Genomic DNA, 17153 nt, shown 5'->3' on the forward strand with positions numbered 1-17153 from the left:
TGGGGACGTTTGCAAGACACCAACTATCTGCTCGAACAGTTCGACGACGTTTGCAACAGCAGGGACTATCAGCTCGGAGACCATGGCTGCTGGCTGCGGTTACCCTTGACGCTGCATCACAGACAGGAGCGCCTGCGATGGTGTACTCAACGACGAACCTGGGTGCACGAATGGCAAAACGTCATTTTTTCCGATCAATGCAGGTTTTGTTTAGAGTATCATGATGGTCGCACCCGTGTTTGGCGACATCGCAGTGAACGCACATTGGAAGCGTGTATTCGTCATCGCCATACTGTCGTATCACCCGGCGTGATGGTATGGGGTGCCATTGGTTACACGTCTCGGTCACCTCCTGTTCGCAATGACGGCACTTTGAATAGTGGACGTTACGTTTCAGATGTCCTACGGCCCGTGGCTCTACCCCTCATTCGATCCCTGCGAAACCCTACATTTCAGCATTATAATGCACGACCGCATGTTGCAGGTCCTGTACAGGCCTTTCTGGAGACAGAAAATGTTCGACTGCTGCCCTGGCCAGCACATTCTCCAGATCTCTTACCAATTGAAAACGTCTGGTCAATGGTGGCCGAGCAACTGGCTCGTCACAATATGCGAGTCACTACTCTTGATGAACTGTGGTATCGTGTAGAAGCTGCAAGGGCAACTGTAGCTGTACACGCCATCCAAGCTCTGTTTGACTCAATGCCCAGGCGTATCAAGGCTGTTGTTACAGCCAGAGGTGGTTGTTCAGGGTACTGATTTCTCAGGATCTATGCGCCCAAATTGCGTGAAAATGTAATCACATATCAGTTCTAGTATGATATATTTGTCCAATGAATACTCGTTTATCATCTGCATTTCTTCTTTGTGTAGCAATTTTAGTGGCCAGTAGTGTATGATGTACTAGTTTTGTCCTGTAAATCTTTAGATACTATGTGTTAAATAGAAATGTGATATGCGCTCCAACGTGTATAAATTATTTTGTACTATGATGCATTTATTCTGGATTAATGCCACTAGGGAAAGTTAGGAAAAGCAGTATCTATGAATGTGTAGTGTCTGCCCTTTCGAAACAATTGACATGACGTATTCATGTAACTGGGTCACTCTGATGGTTATGAATCCACCACATTCAGTTGGAGTCCATAATCACGTTCCACCTGCTGTGGGAATCTCAGAGTAGCGAACATGGAGGACATGGGCGGAGACTGTGGATAGGTGACGCTAGGCGGGAGTGCGGAGTAAGTCCGCGCCATTGCGACATACACTGTGTCCAGGTGGTGCAGCGGTCAGCGCAACTGCCCAGTAAGCAGGAGATCCTGGATTCGAATCCAGCTCTGGCACACATTTTCACTTGTTGCCGCTGAGCTCGCTTGGAGTCCCGATGCAGGTGACATGAAGAGTTCCTTCCCGTTCCTTTCCTTTCTTCTCCCCCAACTTCAGTTCACATGCAAGCAATATCGTCGGAAGACAGCAAAAACTTGTGTCATCAAGATCCTGCCCCATACTTGGTCATTCCGACTCAAGGCTCCCAGCAGTATTACATGGAGGAATCCGAACACTGTAGACGAATTGCATTGTAGTTTTATTTTTGTTCACGTTATAAACTTTTTGGGTTGTTTGGTTTCGGAAGGGGATTGGGAACAAGAGAGGCGATTCTGGCACTGAGACTTGTTATCGAAAAGCAATTACAGAAAAATAAACCAACCCATATTGCCTTTGTAGACATGGAAAAGGCATTTGATAACGTTATCTGGCAAGAGATGTTCAGAGTGCAGAGGAAAAGTGGAATGAAGTACAAAGACATCCGTGTGTTATTCTGTTTCTATAAGAATGAGGTAGCAGTGATTAGAAACTGTCACCAGGACAAGAAGCAAATATTGGAAAAGGGGTAAGGCAAGGATGTGCTCTCTCTCCTCTTATATTCAAGGCTTACATCCAGGAAGCTATAGACCAAGTTCGAGGAACTACTGAGGTGGGGATAAAAATTAATGGGTAGAAGACAGACATGCTGCGTCATGCAGATGATATTGCTATAGTCACGGAGACAAAAGAAGATCTAGAGGAAGTCCTCAGAAAAACGGAAAAAATTCTATGCAATCAGTATGGAATGGGAATAAACAAGAAAAAGACTAAAGTGATCGTATGCAGTATAGGAGCAGAATATGAACCTGCCGGCCGCGGTGGTCTCGCGGTTCTAGGCGCGCAGTCCGGAACCGCGCGACTGCTACGGTCGCAGGTTCGAATCCTGCCTCGGGCATGGATGTGTGTGATGTCCTTAGGTTAGTTAGGTTTACGTAGTTCTAAGTTCTAGGGGACTGATGACCACAGCTATTAAGTCCCATAGTGCTCAGAGCCATTTTTGAATATGAACCTCTGAGAATGAGAATTGGAAGAGAGGAGCTGGAAGTGATAGAGGAATTTACTTACCTGGGAAGCAAAATCACAAGAGATGGTAGAAGCCAGAAAGAAATTACGACCAGAATACAGAAAGCCAAAATTGCATTTAATCGGAGAAGGAACTTACTTACCAGCAACAACATCAGTCTGAAAATAAGGAAACGTATCATGAATGGTTTCGTTTGGAGTGTGGCCCTATACGGATGTGAAACTTGGACAATTGGAAGAGAAGAGAGAAGACGGCTAGAGGCCCTGGAGATGTGGTGGTACAGAAGGATGATGCAGATCAGCTGGAGTGACAAAGTAACAAATGAAGAGGTGCTTAGAAGAGTACAGGAAACCAGATCTCTGTGGAGGCACATCCAAACAAGAAGAGACAAATTTGTAGGACACATCCTACAACACAACAACATCATTGGAACAAAAGCAGAAGGAGCTATAGAGGGAAGGAATCGGCAGGGGCGACCTAGGATATTATACATGCAACAGATCATGAATGACGTTGGATGTAACACACACGTCGAAATGAAGAGGAAGGCAGACAGGGGACAAGAATGGCGCTCTGCTGCAAACCAACCTCAGGGTTGAACACTAAAAGAAGAAGAAGAACCAAGAGTTGTACGTAAACTCTGCAGCTTACTGATATTGTCGCTGTTATCAGTCGATGTCACCAACTTAGCGTTCCATTCCTTTCCAGTTATTGAATATTCGAGTATCGCTGTTTAATTAGCTAGAGGAAACGTAATAAAAGACTATCATTGCCGGTTTTGTTTGTCTGCTGGGAAGATAATTGAAGGTAATTAGGAATGAAGCCTCAATGAGTTAAAAGTAGTGTCCAATAACACTAAGAGGCAATGTAATTCTGACTGAGTGAAGACAAAGTAAAGTAAAACAACTTAAAATAATTCTGGCAATCTCAAATGAAAGAAAAGTATAAGTTCACATGTTTCATATATGTGTTTATTGTAATAATGCAATCGTGTACTGTCATGGTTCATATTTTGGCACATAAATCTGTTGACAGACAACAGTTGCAGATTTGATTCAGTCAGTTTTCATGGTAATTACAGCTTATTCAAAGTAAGCAGCTTGTCATGTCCTGGAGTTTGGTGCACATTAGCAAATGATAACCTTACATTACATAGATTACTGTCATAACCAAAGAGTTACCCTCATTCAGTCATTTACTTTTTGAAAATGAGTTAAAATATCTTTTCCAAATTAACATAGCTGAGCTCTAGCGATATCAAACAATTGCTTTCTGTAGTCATTATTATTTAGTAACGTATTGTGTTATTAGAGACGTGTCAATCTTCTGTTGTCACATGTATAGCCGAACGGCTCTAACTGGTGGTTCATAAGAATATTTAAAAACTGACGTGGCACATCGAACATACAACAAGGATAAGTAGTGACATAGGAACTGGGAGTCGCTACGGTCACGAGAGGGCGCTTCTGTGCAAAGACGGGCATAGTGCACGGAGTCCCTCAACATTCACAGCGTGGAAGCGTTAGGAGTGGCATGATTGGTTACATGTATCGCAAAATGGCTGAGATGCATTCGATTTACGGCGCGGTCAACTGCAATGGACGAGAAGCAATGCGATTGTATCGTGTGAAATATCCCGGTAGGAAGGTGCCGCACCACACACTGTTCGCCACCCAACATCACCGATTGTGCGCAACCGGCTTGTTCCATGTGCAGAACCGGATGCTGGTCGCCAGCGAACAACACTGACAGTTGCGGCGGAAGAAAGCCTTCTCGAAACGGTGCAGCTTAAGGTCGTCAACAAGTACGCGAGGTGTACCCCGCGCCACTTACACAACTGGCGATTAAAATTGCTACACCAAAATGAAACACAGATGATAAACGGGTATTCATTGGACAGATATATTATACTAGAACTGATATTTGATTACATTTTCACGCAATTTCGGTGCATACATCCTGAGAAATCAGTACCCAGAACAACCACGGCCTTGATACGCCTGGGCATTGAGTCAAACAGAGCTTGGAATGCGTGTATAGGTACAGCTGCCCATGCAGCTTCAACACGATACCACAGTTCTTCAAGAGTAGTGACTGGTGTGTTGTGACGAGCCAGTTGCTCGGCCACCATTGACCAGACGTTTTCAATTGGTGAGAGATCTGGAGAATGTGCTGGCCAGGGCAGCAGTCGAACATTTGTTTTACCCAGAAAGGCCCGTACAGGACCTGCAAATGCGGTCGTGCATTATCCTGCTGAAATGTAGGGTTCCACAGGGATCGAATGAAGGGTAGAGCCACGCATCGTAACACATCTGAAATGTAACGTCCACTGTTCAAAGTACTGTCAATGTGAACAAGAGGTGACCGAGACGTGTAAACAATGGCACCCCATACCATCACGCCGGGAGATACGTCAGTATGGCGATGACGAATACACGCTTCCAATGTGCGTTCACCGCGATGTCGCCAAACACGGGTGCGACCATCATGATGCTGTAAACAGAACCTGGAATTCATCCGAAAAAATGACGTTTTGCCATTCGTGCACCCAGGTTCGACGTTGAGTACACCATCGCAGGCGCTCCTACTGTGATGCAGCGTCAAGGGTAACCGCAGCAATGGTCTCCGAGCTGATAGTCCATGCTGCTGCAATCGTCGTCGAACTGTTCGTGCAGATGGTTGTTGTCTTGCTAACGTCCCAATCTGTTGACTCAGGGATCGAGTCGTGGCTGCACGATCCGTTACAGCCATGCGGATAAGATGCCTGTCATCTCGGCTGCTAGTGATACGAGGCCGTTGGGATCCAGCACGGCGTTCTGTATTACCCTCCTGAACCCACCGATTCCATATTCCACTAACAGTCATTGGATCTCGACCAACGCGAGCAGCAACGTCGTGATACGATAAACCGCAATTGCGATAGGCTACAATCCGACTTTTATCAAAGTCGGAAACGTGATGGTACGCATTTCTCCTCCTTACACGAGGCATCACAACAACGTTTCACCAGGCATCGCCGGTTAACTGCTGTTTGTGTATGAGAAATCGGTTGGAAACTTTCCTCATGTCAGCACGTTGTAGGTGTCGCCACCGGTACCAACCAAGTGTGAATGCTCTGAAAAGCTAATCATTTGCATATCACAGCATCTTCTTCCTGTCGGGAAGATGTCCTGTCGCGTCTATAGCACGTCATCTTCGTCGTGTAGCAATTCTGATGGCGAGTAGTGTATATCCCCAACCCTCCATCTGGCGGATTCTGCAAGACGAAGGATTCCATCCAATTACAACGCGTCCAGGCACTGCAACTGGAAGACTATAACAAGCGCATGGGACTTGAGTCGCAGTTTTTGCAGGAATCCACTGCAGACCGAAGCTTCACAGCGAGTGTCCTCTTCAGCGATGTGGCTGTGTTCCCTCTCTAGCGGGTGAACGTTCACAGCCTGCGTACGTGGGCGGATGTGAACCCACATGCTACATGAGCGCATGCCTCACAACGCAAATTTGCCCTTAAAGCGTGAACAGACATCGTCGGAGACTCTAATTAGGTCGTACATTGTCGCCGATCGACATGACGGTAGCACGTATCTTGTATTCAGGTTAGAGGTTCTCCTGGACATGCTGAATGATGTTCCCATGCCTGTTCGTCGCCGCATTTTACTTCAGCTCGACGCGACCCCTGCGTTTTTCAGAAGACAAGTGAGGGCACATCTACAGGCAACCTTTCCCAGCCGCTTCAGTCCGCTCTGACAGTTTCGTTTCAGCCTCGCTAGCGAGTGGAAGTTGTTTACTGCTGCGCTGCACTTCCGTGTTTACATCGGTGTGCTTGTGCTTCGCCGAGTGCTGTCCGTCCGTTAATCTCCGTATTAGTTCATATTCCTTGTGATTTGATCGCTCCTTCTGTTCGTGCGGCTACTAGTTGGAATTTCGGTTTCTAACCGAAATTTCGTAGCTGGATTAACCGTGCCTACAAACATCAGGAAGAATACTCAGGTATTTGCTTTTGACAAGGAATTACGTCCTGTTCAGGTGACATCCCTGGAAGTAGATGACTGGGTTACACAGGTAACTGGACTCAATTCTGAAACCGTCCATACCTGGCAACCAGATCAGGAAAAATAGGTTTCCATCTGTAGAGCTGAGCCGCGCGGGATTAGCCGAGCGGTCTGGGGCGCTGCAGTCATGGGCTGTGCGTCTCGTCCCGGCAGAGGTTCGAGTCCTCCTTCGGGCATGGGTCTGTGTGCTTGTTCTTAGGTTAAGCAGTGTGTAAGCTTAGGGACTGATGACCTTAGCAGTTAAGTCCCATAAGATTTCACACACATTTGAACATTTTTTTGTAGAGCTGATATTGATTATAAAACCGTTCGTGTCTTGAATCTTCCCATTGAAATTGAAAATGATAAGATTAACGAAACTCTTTCAAAGTACGGGGACGTTAAATCTGTTGGAAATGAAAGATTGTCGCCTCGCTTTAAACTACAATGTTTCAACGGGGTCCGCTGTGTAGAGATGGACGTTAAGACAAATATTCCGTCTCACGTAAGTGTTCGTGGGTATAAGGCACAAATTGTTTATACAGGTCAGGAAGCTACATGTCGTATACGTAACGAAACCGACCACTTCAGACAGGAATGTTCGCAGCGTACTGCTGTTCTTAAAGGAATTTGATACAACTTAAATGATCTATTACCAAAGAATAGCCCAGATCAGCTGATTGAGGATGTTAACGCAGCGGGCCAAGCTGATGTCTCCCTTCACGATAACAGTCAAAAAATGGTTCAAATGGCTCTGAGTACTATGGGACTTAACATCTGATGTCATCAGTCCCCTAGAACTTAAAACTACTTAAACCTAACTAATCCAAGGACATCACACACATCCATGCCTGAAGCGCCTAGAACTGCTCGGCCACTCCGGCCGGCACGATAACAGTCAATTTCCCCTTTAACAACAAGGGGAAACCCTGTTACTACTACTCGTGAAACTGAAATGCAACCGAAAAAACGACCTCTGGAGACGACTGATAGTTGTTCAGAGGACGAGCTGTCCTGTACAACTCCCTCAGTTCGCAAGCAAAAACAGTGCTATGAGGAGGCGGAGGAACCGGAAGACAGAATGCGAATGGAAACTGATAAACAGAAAGATAATAAACATACGGTACCAGAAAATGAAGGGGGTGTAGTCAGTATTAATTTGCAAGGAAAAACAGGTGAAGTAGCTGATTGCAAAGATCAGCAGCTATCTGTTAGTAAACAAATTCAGGGAGAGGTTGCAAAACTGCCGTCTCCATTTGTTTCTCTCGATCAGGAACTAACTGATATTAATAAAGAGCAAGGAAGTAGTGGCCAAAATGATATCACGGTTAACACCGCAGGGCAGGCGCCACAACAGAAATTGCGAAAGCGTCTGCTGCTGCTCCAGATGACCAGCGAAGTAAAATAAAAACGCAGTCAAATGTGAATGTAGCTCGTAACCAAGGGAAGGAAAAACCCGGAAAGGGCGGCCCAAGCCCAAAGAATGTTCGGTACGAAACGGTCCTACACGAATCACTGGAGGAAAATTCAGAAAGTTTACAAGGAAACATGTCTGCTACCGGTACAAGAGAAAACCTCAGAAGTAGAAAAAAATGGAACAGTAACTAATGAACTGATTGAAGTGTTATTCCATGTTCAGCCTTCCGGGAAAACTGTTAATAGTTTAACTGAACACTGAATCACAGGAAACTGAATTAGTTCATCAAAACAACTACATAGTGCCAGCGCAATGACGCAATCTTATTCTGTAACCACTATAGACATAAATAAAATAACGTTCGATTTGAAATTAGCGGCACTTAAGGAGTTTTTGTACGAATCCGCGACTGATTTTGCCCTGTTACAAGACGTTCTAATGTCGTATATAGTAATTCCCGGTTATGCCAGTTACATAAATGTGTCTCCCGAAACAAGTGTTGCAACTGCTGTTTGGTGAGGGAAGGGATTCCAGTAAGTGCGGTGCAACGACTGGAATCCGGAAGGGGAACAGGACTAAATATCTATGATGTGACTATCATCAATATGTATGCCCCCTCAGGAAACTCTCACCGAGCTGACAGGGCATCTTTCTTCAAAGATGAACTGACTTACATGTTAAGGAAAAATCCAAGAAATTATTTGGAGACTATTTTGATTGTGTTTTAAATCGAAAAGATCATGTACCTAACTTTAATTTCTCTAGTGAACTAAAACAACTAATTACTGGTTTAGAATTAAAGGTTACATGGGAAATCAAATACCCCTCCATTGTTAATTTCACTTATGTCACCGCAGCATCGCGTAGGAGGATTGATAGTGTGGTGTCACCGCCAGACATCACACTTGCTAGGTGGTAGCCTTTAAATCGGCCGCGTTCCGTTAGTATACGTCGGACCCGCGTGTCGCCACTATCAGTGATTGCAGACCGAGCGCCGCCACACGGCAGGTCTAGAGAGACTTCCTAGCACTCGCCCCAGTTGTACAGCCGACTTTGCTAGCGGTGGTTCACTGACAAATTACGCTCTCATTTGCCGAGACGATAGTTAGCATAGCCTTCAGCTACGTCATTTGCTACGACCTAGCAAGGCGCCATTATCATTTGCTATTTATCTTGTGATGCATGTACGGTCAAGAGCGATGTTCACCAATTATGGATTAAAGTTAAGTATTCCAGAAGCTACGTACCTTTTTTGCTAGTCTCAATTCCTTGTCATTTTTCAGACCTCACGCCAGCCTGCGTGAGATTAAACGCGTGCCTTTCGGCTACCTGTCATAGTGGATTGGCTGTCTTGCCAGTCCACAAAAGATAGATTATACATTTCTAAAAATCTTGAAACTTCCGTGACAAAAGTAGAGACCATTCCTACGTAGTTTTCAAAGCATTGAAATGTCTTAGCTTGCATAAATATAACAAGACAGCCAGTTCGCCGATTCAAGAATCAGTGGAATTTGAACATTTCCTTCTTAGTAAATCACGATTTGGAAGACCTGATTAAAGACGCATGGGCAATATGCCTGCGTGCTCGCAGTAGATATGCTACTGACATCGACTGGTTGGTTAAAATGGCGAAGCCAAAGTTGAGAAAGGTTTTTCTTCAATACAGTTCCCAGAGCGCAAGAAAAATGAAATGCACTATAGAATATTACTATTCCTTTCTGAGAGATCTGTATGATCAGGTCTCCGCAGATTCCTCACTTCGGATTTCGGATAGCAGACATAAAAAAAGTCAAAGCCAAGTTACCTTAATACCAAAAGAAATCAAATGGAAGGGTTGAAAACAAAATGGAAGGCAAATTTGGTGTCAGAAGACGAAACTACTTCCCTGTATCATTTAGTGAAGTATACGAGGAACGGAAGAAGGACTTTTATTTATGAAATTCGAACAAAAAACGGTACGATTCTCAAAACCCAGCAGGATATCATGGACGAGATTTATCGCTATTATTGCGAGCTATATTCTGTAAATCAAAGTAGTGATGCGTCCTTGGAAGGATTCCTTGAGATCCTAGCCCCAAAGCGGACAGAAGATGACAACGAAAATTTTCTCGAGGTAGTCAATGAAGAGGACGTGTATGCCTGTGCGCCTCACCACCAAAAAAATCCCCAGGACCGGATGACCTGGCAGCAGAGTTTTACATCCGTTACTGGCCAATAGTGGGTGCGAAAATCACGGAAACTGTAAGTCAGGTTATTCGGGGTAAAATGATTCCTGCTGAGTTTAAGGAGAGTAAAATTGTTCTTGTGCCAAAAAATATTCTGATTATAAATTAATAGCTAGAATAGTAAACAAGAGAATTTCATGCCTTACAGATAAAATTATTAGTAAACATCAGAACTGCGCGCAAGGCAGAACCATTTTTCAAAATCTAGCAGAATTCAGGGATATCACTGCAATAACATCTCTAACAAACATAAAGTGTGCTTTATGTTTTTTTAGATTTTTATAAAGCCTTCGATATAGTTAATCATGAATATCTTCTACAGACGTTGAAGAAACTAGGTTTCAACGACAGGGTCATGCAGTTCATAAAGAACATAGCAACTGGAAATTATGCTAAAATAGCGGTGAATTGTCAGCAATCCAGGCCGATAGAAATAAAACGGGGTGTTCCCCAAGGGAGTCCTCTCTCCACGTCGCTCTTCGCCATTTCACTGGTACCTTTCCTTGGGCATGTCCATGCTAGATTAAAAGGATTAACATTATCAGAAAATAAACCAGTTATAAGAGCCTATGCTGACGATATAGGGGTCATTATAGGGAATGATGAAGAGGTAACTGTGGTGTCACCGCCAGACACCACACTTGCTAGGTGGTAGCTTTAAATCGGCCGCGGTCCATTAGTACATGTCGGACCCGCGTGTCGCCACTGTGTGATCGCAGACCGAGCGCCACCACAAGGCATGTCTCTAGATACGGAATAGCACTCGCCCCAGTTGTACGGACGACATTGCTAGCGACTACACTGACGAAGCATCGCTCATTAGCCGAGCAGATAGTTAGAATAGCCTTCAGCTAAGTCCATGGCTACGACCTAGCAAGGCGCCATTAGCCTTACGTAGTTTGATAGTTATCGTATGAAATGTCTCATCAAGAACGCTGTATACAAATGGTGGATTAAAGTTAAGTATTCCAGCAGCTACGTACTTTTCTTTATCGCATTTATGAAGTATCCTGTTTCAGACCATCAAGTCCGCCTGCTTGCTTAATGGCCGCCTCCCTTAAATAATGTGCGTAGTGTTGGCAATCTGTCAACACTACAGTAACCACGTCAGCAACAGTGATTGATACGTACTGTAGAGCATCTGCAGCCAATGTAAACGAAAAAAAGTAAGGTGTTAAATCTCAAAGGTTTTGATAATATCAACGTCGAGTGAGCAAAATTAGTCCGACAGCGTAGAACACTTGGGATCACCCTGACAGCATGTCCCATGAAAATGACGGCTTTAAATTCGAAAGTTTCAGCAGATAAAATGCAAGGAGCCATTATAGAAAATTTAACTCGATATGTGAACCAAGTTCAAAGAACGAAGTATATCAATTCATACATCATTGCTAAAGCTTATTAGACTGCCCAGCTGTTTCCAATACCGAGAACGATAGCGAGGAGAATAATATCCAAAATTACAAACTTATTGTGGGAAAGTGAAGTGTTCAGAGTACCTGCTAAAGTAGCCACTTTAGATTCTAAAAATGGTGGACTAGGATTAACTGATATAATGGATAAAGCCTCTGCACTTTTTATCAAAAGGGAAGTTAATTTAATAAGAGACTCGCGAGAAAGCATAACCTGCCAAATTTTCGAGATCATTAAAACTCGAAGCCTGCTTCCCCCGATTGACGTGCAGAATGTCAAAAGTAGTTTACAGCATGTGAGGGTTTTCTATGTTGAGTTCAGTTATGCAAGTGCCGAAATCAGACAGTCACGGCACCTAATATCAAGAGTCATAATGCGGGAACGAAAGGAAAGAGAAGGAAGGAACAAAATAGGACGACAATTTCCAAACATTGATTGGATTGACATTTCGAAAAACATTAGTTCTAATGTACTTACGTCTAATTTAAAAAATTCATGGTACAAGACAGTTAACAACATAGTTGGCACCAATAAAAGACTGCACGCAATCGGACTCTGTGAAACAAATTTATGTCGACAATGCCATCTAGCTGCCACAATAATTCACAGATACACTTGCAGCGGCCACATGAATAGTTGGAAGTTGATCCGAGAGCAAATAGCTCTGATTACAAGGACATCCCCTGAGAGTATATCGCTGTCATTGATACACAGGACTGAAGCACGCTATTTCCCAGAGGCGAAAAATAACGCTATGTACTGGTTGCTGGGAAATTTTGTTGTTTATGTCATTAACAAACTAGGATCTGACAGAACGATAGACCTCAAGGTACTCATGCTGTGTGAATACTACAAAATTAGAAGGTATTCGAATCACAAGAGAAAGTTCGGTAATATGTTAAAAATTATATTTGAAAGGATGGACATTGGTTAATATAAAAAAAAGAAGACTGTGTTGACAGTGATGTATTGTAGTTACCTTAAGGAGATTATTTAAATTTTTACTGTAAATTTATTGTGCTTGTTTTTTCTGCTTTAGAAAGTAGTTTTTGAAATTTTATAAGCTAATGTACAGAACCTATGTGACAGTCAGATTCTGTGTCTAATAGTGTCAACATCTAAACATTAAAGCTGCATTATTGGTTTATAGTATGTATATGAAAATTGACAGTTTTTATGGAAATGTCTTTATCGATTGGTTAAAACCATAAGATTGTATCTGATATAATGTAATATTCAATGGCTGGCAAGTTGCTCTGTTCATTTTTGAACTGTGATGTGTAAGTCAGTTTCCCAGTGAAAGATCTATTATATACGTCTGATCACTTCAGATAATTAACATTCCATTAATGTCCAGAAAGTGTAGTAGGAAGGCTAGTCACCTTTATAACATCTCTTTTCCGCCATTCTCAAGTATTTAAGAGATTGTCTAATATGATTATTAAATTGTTTCTATGTGCGATGGGCATAAATCTTGCATATTCTGTATAAGTTTTGGTGACTTCCATAAAATTGTGTGAAATGCTCATAGCTAGTCCGACAGAGCTGAGAAGGTAAAAGATCAGTTTCTTCTCTTAATCTTTCTCTCAAGCAGACGATTTCATTTTGTACATTAATATAGTAAAAATTATCCCAAAAACTCGCTGATATCCTTCATAAAGTGACATTTATGCTTCTGTAAAGATTGGAGCACATGTAATTGAAAGTGCAATTGTTTATTTATTCATGTTTGAAGAAGTTTGAATGTCTTTAAAACACTTTTCTTGATCTTCAATTAATTCTTTCTGGTAATTTAGTCAGTAACACAATTTCCTGTTGTATTTCTTGAACATCAGCATAATTGCAATCATCAAACTGTTTTTGTTTAAATCATTTCATGTATAAGATGTGTGCATGGTTAGTACATGTACTTAGTATGTATTTGGAATGTGTAACATTGTTCCTTAAATAAATGTTTATAAAAAGCTGAGGGGTCAGCGCGGTGGCCTGTCACCCCTTAACTTGTACTATTTTCCATCTGCTGCTTTCCTGGTCCATTGCCCTGGACTAACGATAATATAGGCAACTGAGGTAAAGCTTCTACAGCTCCTTCAAATGGCATAATTCGTCACATTTCTATGACCTGATACGGTCCTTGGTATAGGGTCAAGACATTTTTTTGTCCTCCATCGCTAAAACCCACTGTTGTAGTTACTACTGTGGTGACTTTCCCAGTGCTTCCCACCATGTCTGATCTAGTTAAATCAGAAATAGAAAGATTTCAGAGAATGGAAGAAATAACCCCAGTATCGTCTAGCCAGTCCTCAACCAGCCCGTGGTAGTAATTTAGTGCCCAAGGAGGTCACTTAGAATTTGTAGCGATTTGAACTCTATCATTAACGCTGATGAAAATATCGAACTGTATCCAATTCCTAGACAAGGGGAATTGATGGAACACAGGGCTGGGAGGAAATATTTTCCGATATCTCACTGACGACTATTTTCAGTAGCCTGTGATGATAAAACAGTTTCTAGTGGTTAGTACACAAATTAGCATGCGTCCTATCTTTGCCATTTGGCGTCACAATCTCTCCCACAGTACTTTAGAGAAATCTTGAGCAGCTCGTCCAGGGTATGACTTAACTGTCCACACGTTGTGTAACCAGTCTGAAAAATATGTACAAGTTAGTTGCCATAAAATTCTGTAACTGAAGAATTAATAATGCATTCCTCACAGCTTTAGTACAGCATACTTCATTATGTACAGCTGGTTGCATTTGCAAATGCAGCACAAAACACAACATCGTGTCCAGCAACGACAAAAACTGTACGAAATGGGGAAAACTGCTCACGATGCTGTCTAGTGCGCATCCGTTTACGTGATTGTAATTACCATACTATCTTTTACTTCGTTTAGATAGGGATCAGAAAGTGAACTGAGGCAATAAACTTACCACTCCCATTAATATATCCCCAGCCGCTGACCTGAGCGCGTAGTCCCACGAAGGATTCGTTGACCTCGAGAAAAGAAGGTAACGCCACCAGGTTGATGTAGCCTAAAAGACAAAATATTACGAATTATATATTTATATTTTATAAATTTGGAATGCAGTATATTAGTACCCGCACTGAATGAAATTCACACATCAAAAAAAGTTTTGCATCCCCTCGGTTCCGAGAGTTCCGGAACCTGTCCAGAAAATTGGAATAGAGATCAAGATAAACATCGTTTCCGCCCTTTTTATTGCTCATGAAAACCACACATAACGTGTTGTACCACCACACAGCGAGACCTTCAGAAGTGGTGGTCCAGACTGCTGTACTCAGCTGTACCTCTAATAACCAGCAGCAAGTCTTGTTGCATTGATGCATGCCTGTATTCGTCGTGGCATACTATCCACAAGTTCATCAAGGCACTGTTGATCCACATTGTCCCACTCCTGAACGGAGATTCGGCGTAGATCCCTCAGAGTGATTGGTGGGTCACGTCGTCCATAAACAGTCCTTTACAATCCATCCCAGGCATGTTCGATAGGGCCATGTCTGGAGAACATGATGGCCACTGTAGTCGAGCGATGTCGTTATCCTCAATGAAGTCATTCAAGAGATATGCACGATGGGGCTGCGAATTGTCGTCCATGAATACGAATGCCTCGCCAATATGCTGCTGATATTGTTGCACTATCGGTCGGAGGATGGCATTCACGTATCGTACAGCCGTTACGGCACCTTCCATGGCCACCAGCGGCGTACGTCGGCCCCACATAACGCCACCCCAAAACAGCAGGGAACCTCCACCTTGCAGCACTTGCTGGACAGTGTGTCTAAGGCGTTCAGCCCGACCGGGTTGCCTCCAAACACGTCTGGTTGAAGGCGCATACGACACTCATCGGTGAAGAGAACGTGATGCCAATCATGAGCAGTCCATTTGGCAGTTGTTGGGCCCATCTGTACCGCATTGCATGGGGTCGTGGTTGCAAAGATGGACCTCGCCATGGACGTAGAGAGTGAAGTTACGCATCATGCAGCCTATGCTCACAGTTTGAGTCGTAAAACGACGTCCTGTGGCTGCACGAAAAGCATTATTCAACATAGTAGCGTTGTTGTCAGGGTTTCTCCAAGTCACATTCCGTAGACAGCGGTCATCCACTGCTGTAGTAGCCTTGGCCGGCCTGAGCTAGGTATGTCATCGACAGTTCCTGTCTCTCTGTATCTCCTCCATGTCCGAACAACATCGCTTTGGTTCACTCCGAGACGCCTGGACACTTCCATTGTTGACAGCCCTTCCTGGCAAAATGTAACAATGCGGATGCGATCGAACCGTGGTATTGACCCTCTAGGCATGGTTGAACTACAGACAACTGGAGCCATGTACCTCCTTCCTGGTGGAATGACTGGAACTGGTCGGCTGTCGGACCCCCTCCGTCTAATAGGCGCTGCTCATGCTTGGTTGTTTACATCTTTGGGCGGGTTTGGCGACATTTGTGAACAGTCAAACGGACTGTGTCTGTGATACAATATCCACAGTCAACATCTATCTTCAGGAATTGTGGGAACTGGGGTGATGCAAAACTCTTTTTGATGTATGTACTTCAACTTTGCGGTCTGCTTATTAGTCGGCAAGGTGTTCTGACCTGCAATATTTACCTATGGTGATAGATGCGGTTATCGGAATAATAGTGGACGACGAATCTAAATGGATTCCAGTTTTTCCGTGAAAGCCTGCTCACAAAGAAACCCCTGTTATGCGGTCCTGAACTCTGCAATACAGTATAGCCACCTACATATCAGACTCCTTGTCAAGTCATGTTTGACCTGACATTCACAGTGGTTACTTTTTTTTATCTTCACATTCCTCTTGCTATTTAGCGTCTCGGTAGCGAAGGAAGAAGAATAAGTACGAATGTTTGTCTTTACACGAAATAACATCATAATTTTTTTTACCATTTTTAATGTGAACGACGGAACCGAGGCGAGCTCTGTGTACTCTGAGACGGAACAGAGTCCAATAAAGTTACTACATTTGTAGACAGGATACAGCACTTAATCTAAAGACAATAAATGTTACTGGTGGACTCTTCGAGACAATCACACTTAGTAGCGAATATTGTCAAGCACATGTGTCAATGTGTTATTTAAATCATATGCCAATGAACTTTCGTGAGTGTTTTATGAATGTGAATTGCTTCAAAGTAATTTAAGAATGTGAATGTCTGAAAAGCAATGTACTTTTAAAAGAAACTGAACAACTAAATTTGCTGAAAGAACAAAGCACCTGATCTTGGTGAGCTACTGAAAAGAGCGACAATGTACTTTTAAGCTGTTCTGTTATTTGGATTCAAACAAGAGAAATATTCTCAATAATTACGAACGAAAAAGTGTAACACACTTTCACTTCCGTAATTACAAGATAATTATACCAGATCAATATTTTAATGTATAGTAAATGCCTAATTCCATTTCAGTTTTGTTCTAATCCAGCACTATACATCATTGTGTGTCCGCGCCCGGTATCTCAGTGGTCAGCGCGACAGAATGTCAGTCTAAGGGCCCGGGTTCGATTCCCGGCTGGGTCGGAGATTTCCTCCGCTCAGGGTGTTGTCCTAATCATCATCATTTCACCCCCATCGACGCGCAAATCGCCGAAGTAGCGCCAAATCGAAAGACTTGGACCCGGCGAACGGTCTACCCAACGGGAG

The 17153-nt window shown here is 43.3% G+C and overlaps 1 protein-coding gene across 1 annotated transcript in view; it reads right to left on the minus strand.

The window, feature by feature from the left end:
• Nucleotides 1-17153, minus strand: part of LOC124716779 (tryptase beta-2-like) — a 113984-nt gene that overhangs the window by 46976 nt on the left and 49855 nt on the right. Inside the window, exon 3 of the mRNA XM_047243327.1 lies at nt 14409-14510. Within this exon, the coding sequence (XP_047099283.1) occupies nt 14409-14510 (102 nt within the window). The remainder of the gene's footprint in view (nt 1-14408; nt 14511-17153) is intronic.

The sequence above is a fragment of the Schistocerca piceifrons genome, chromosome 9 (genome assembly GCF_021461385.2).
Source record: "Schistocerca piceifrons isolate TAMUIC-IGC-003096 chromosome 9, iqSchPice1.1, whole genome shotgun sequence".
In the NCBI taxonomy this organism is placed as follows: domain Eukaryota; kingdom Metazoa; phylum Arthropoda; class Insecta; order Orthoptera; family Acrididae; genus Schistocerca; species Schistocerca piceifrons.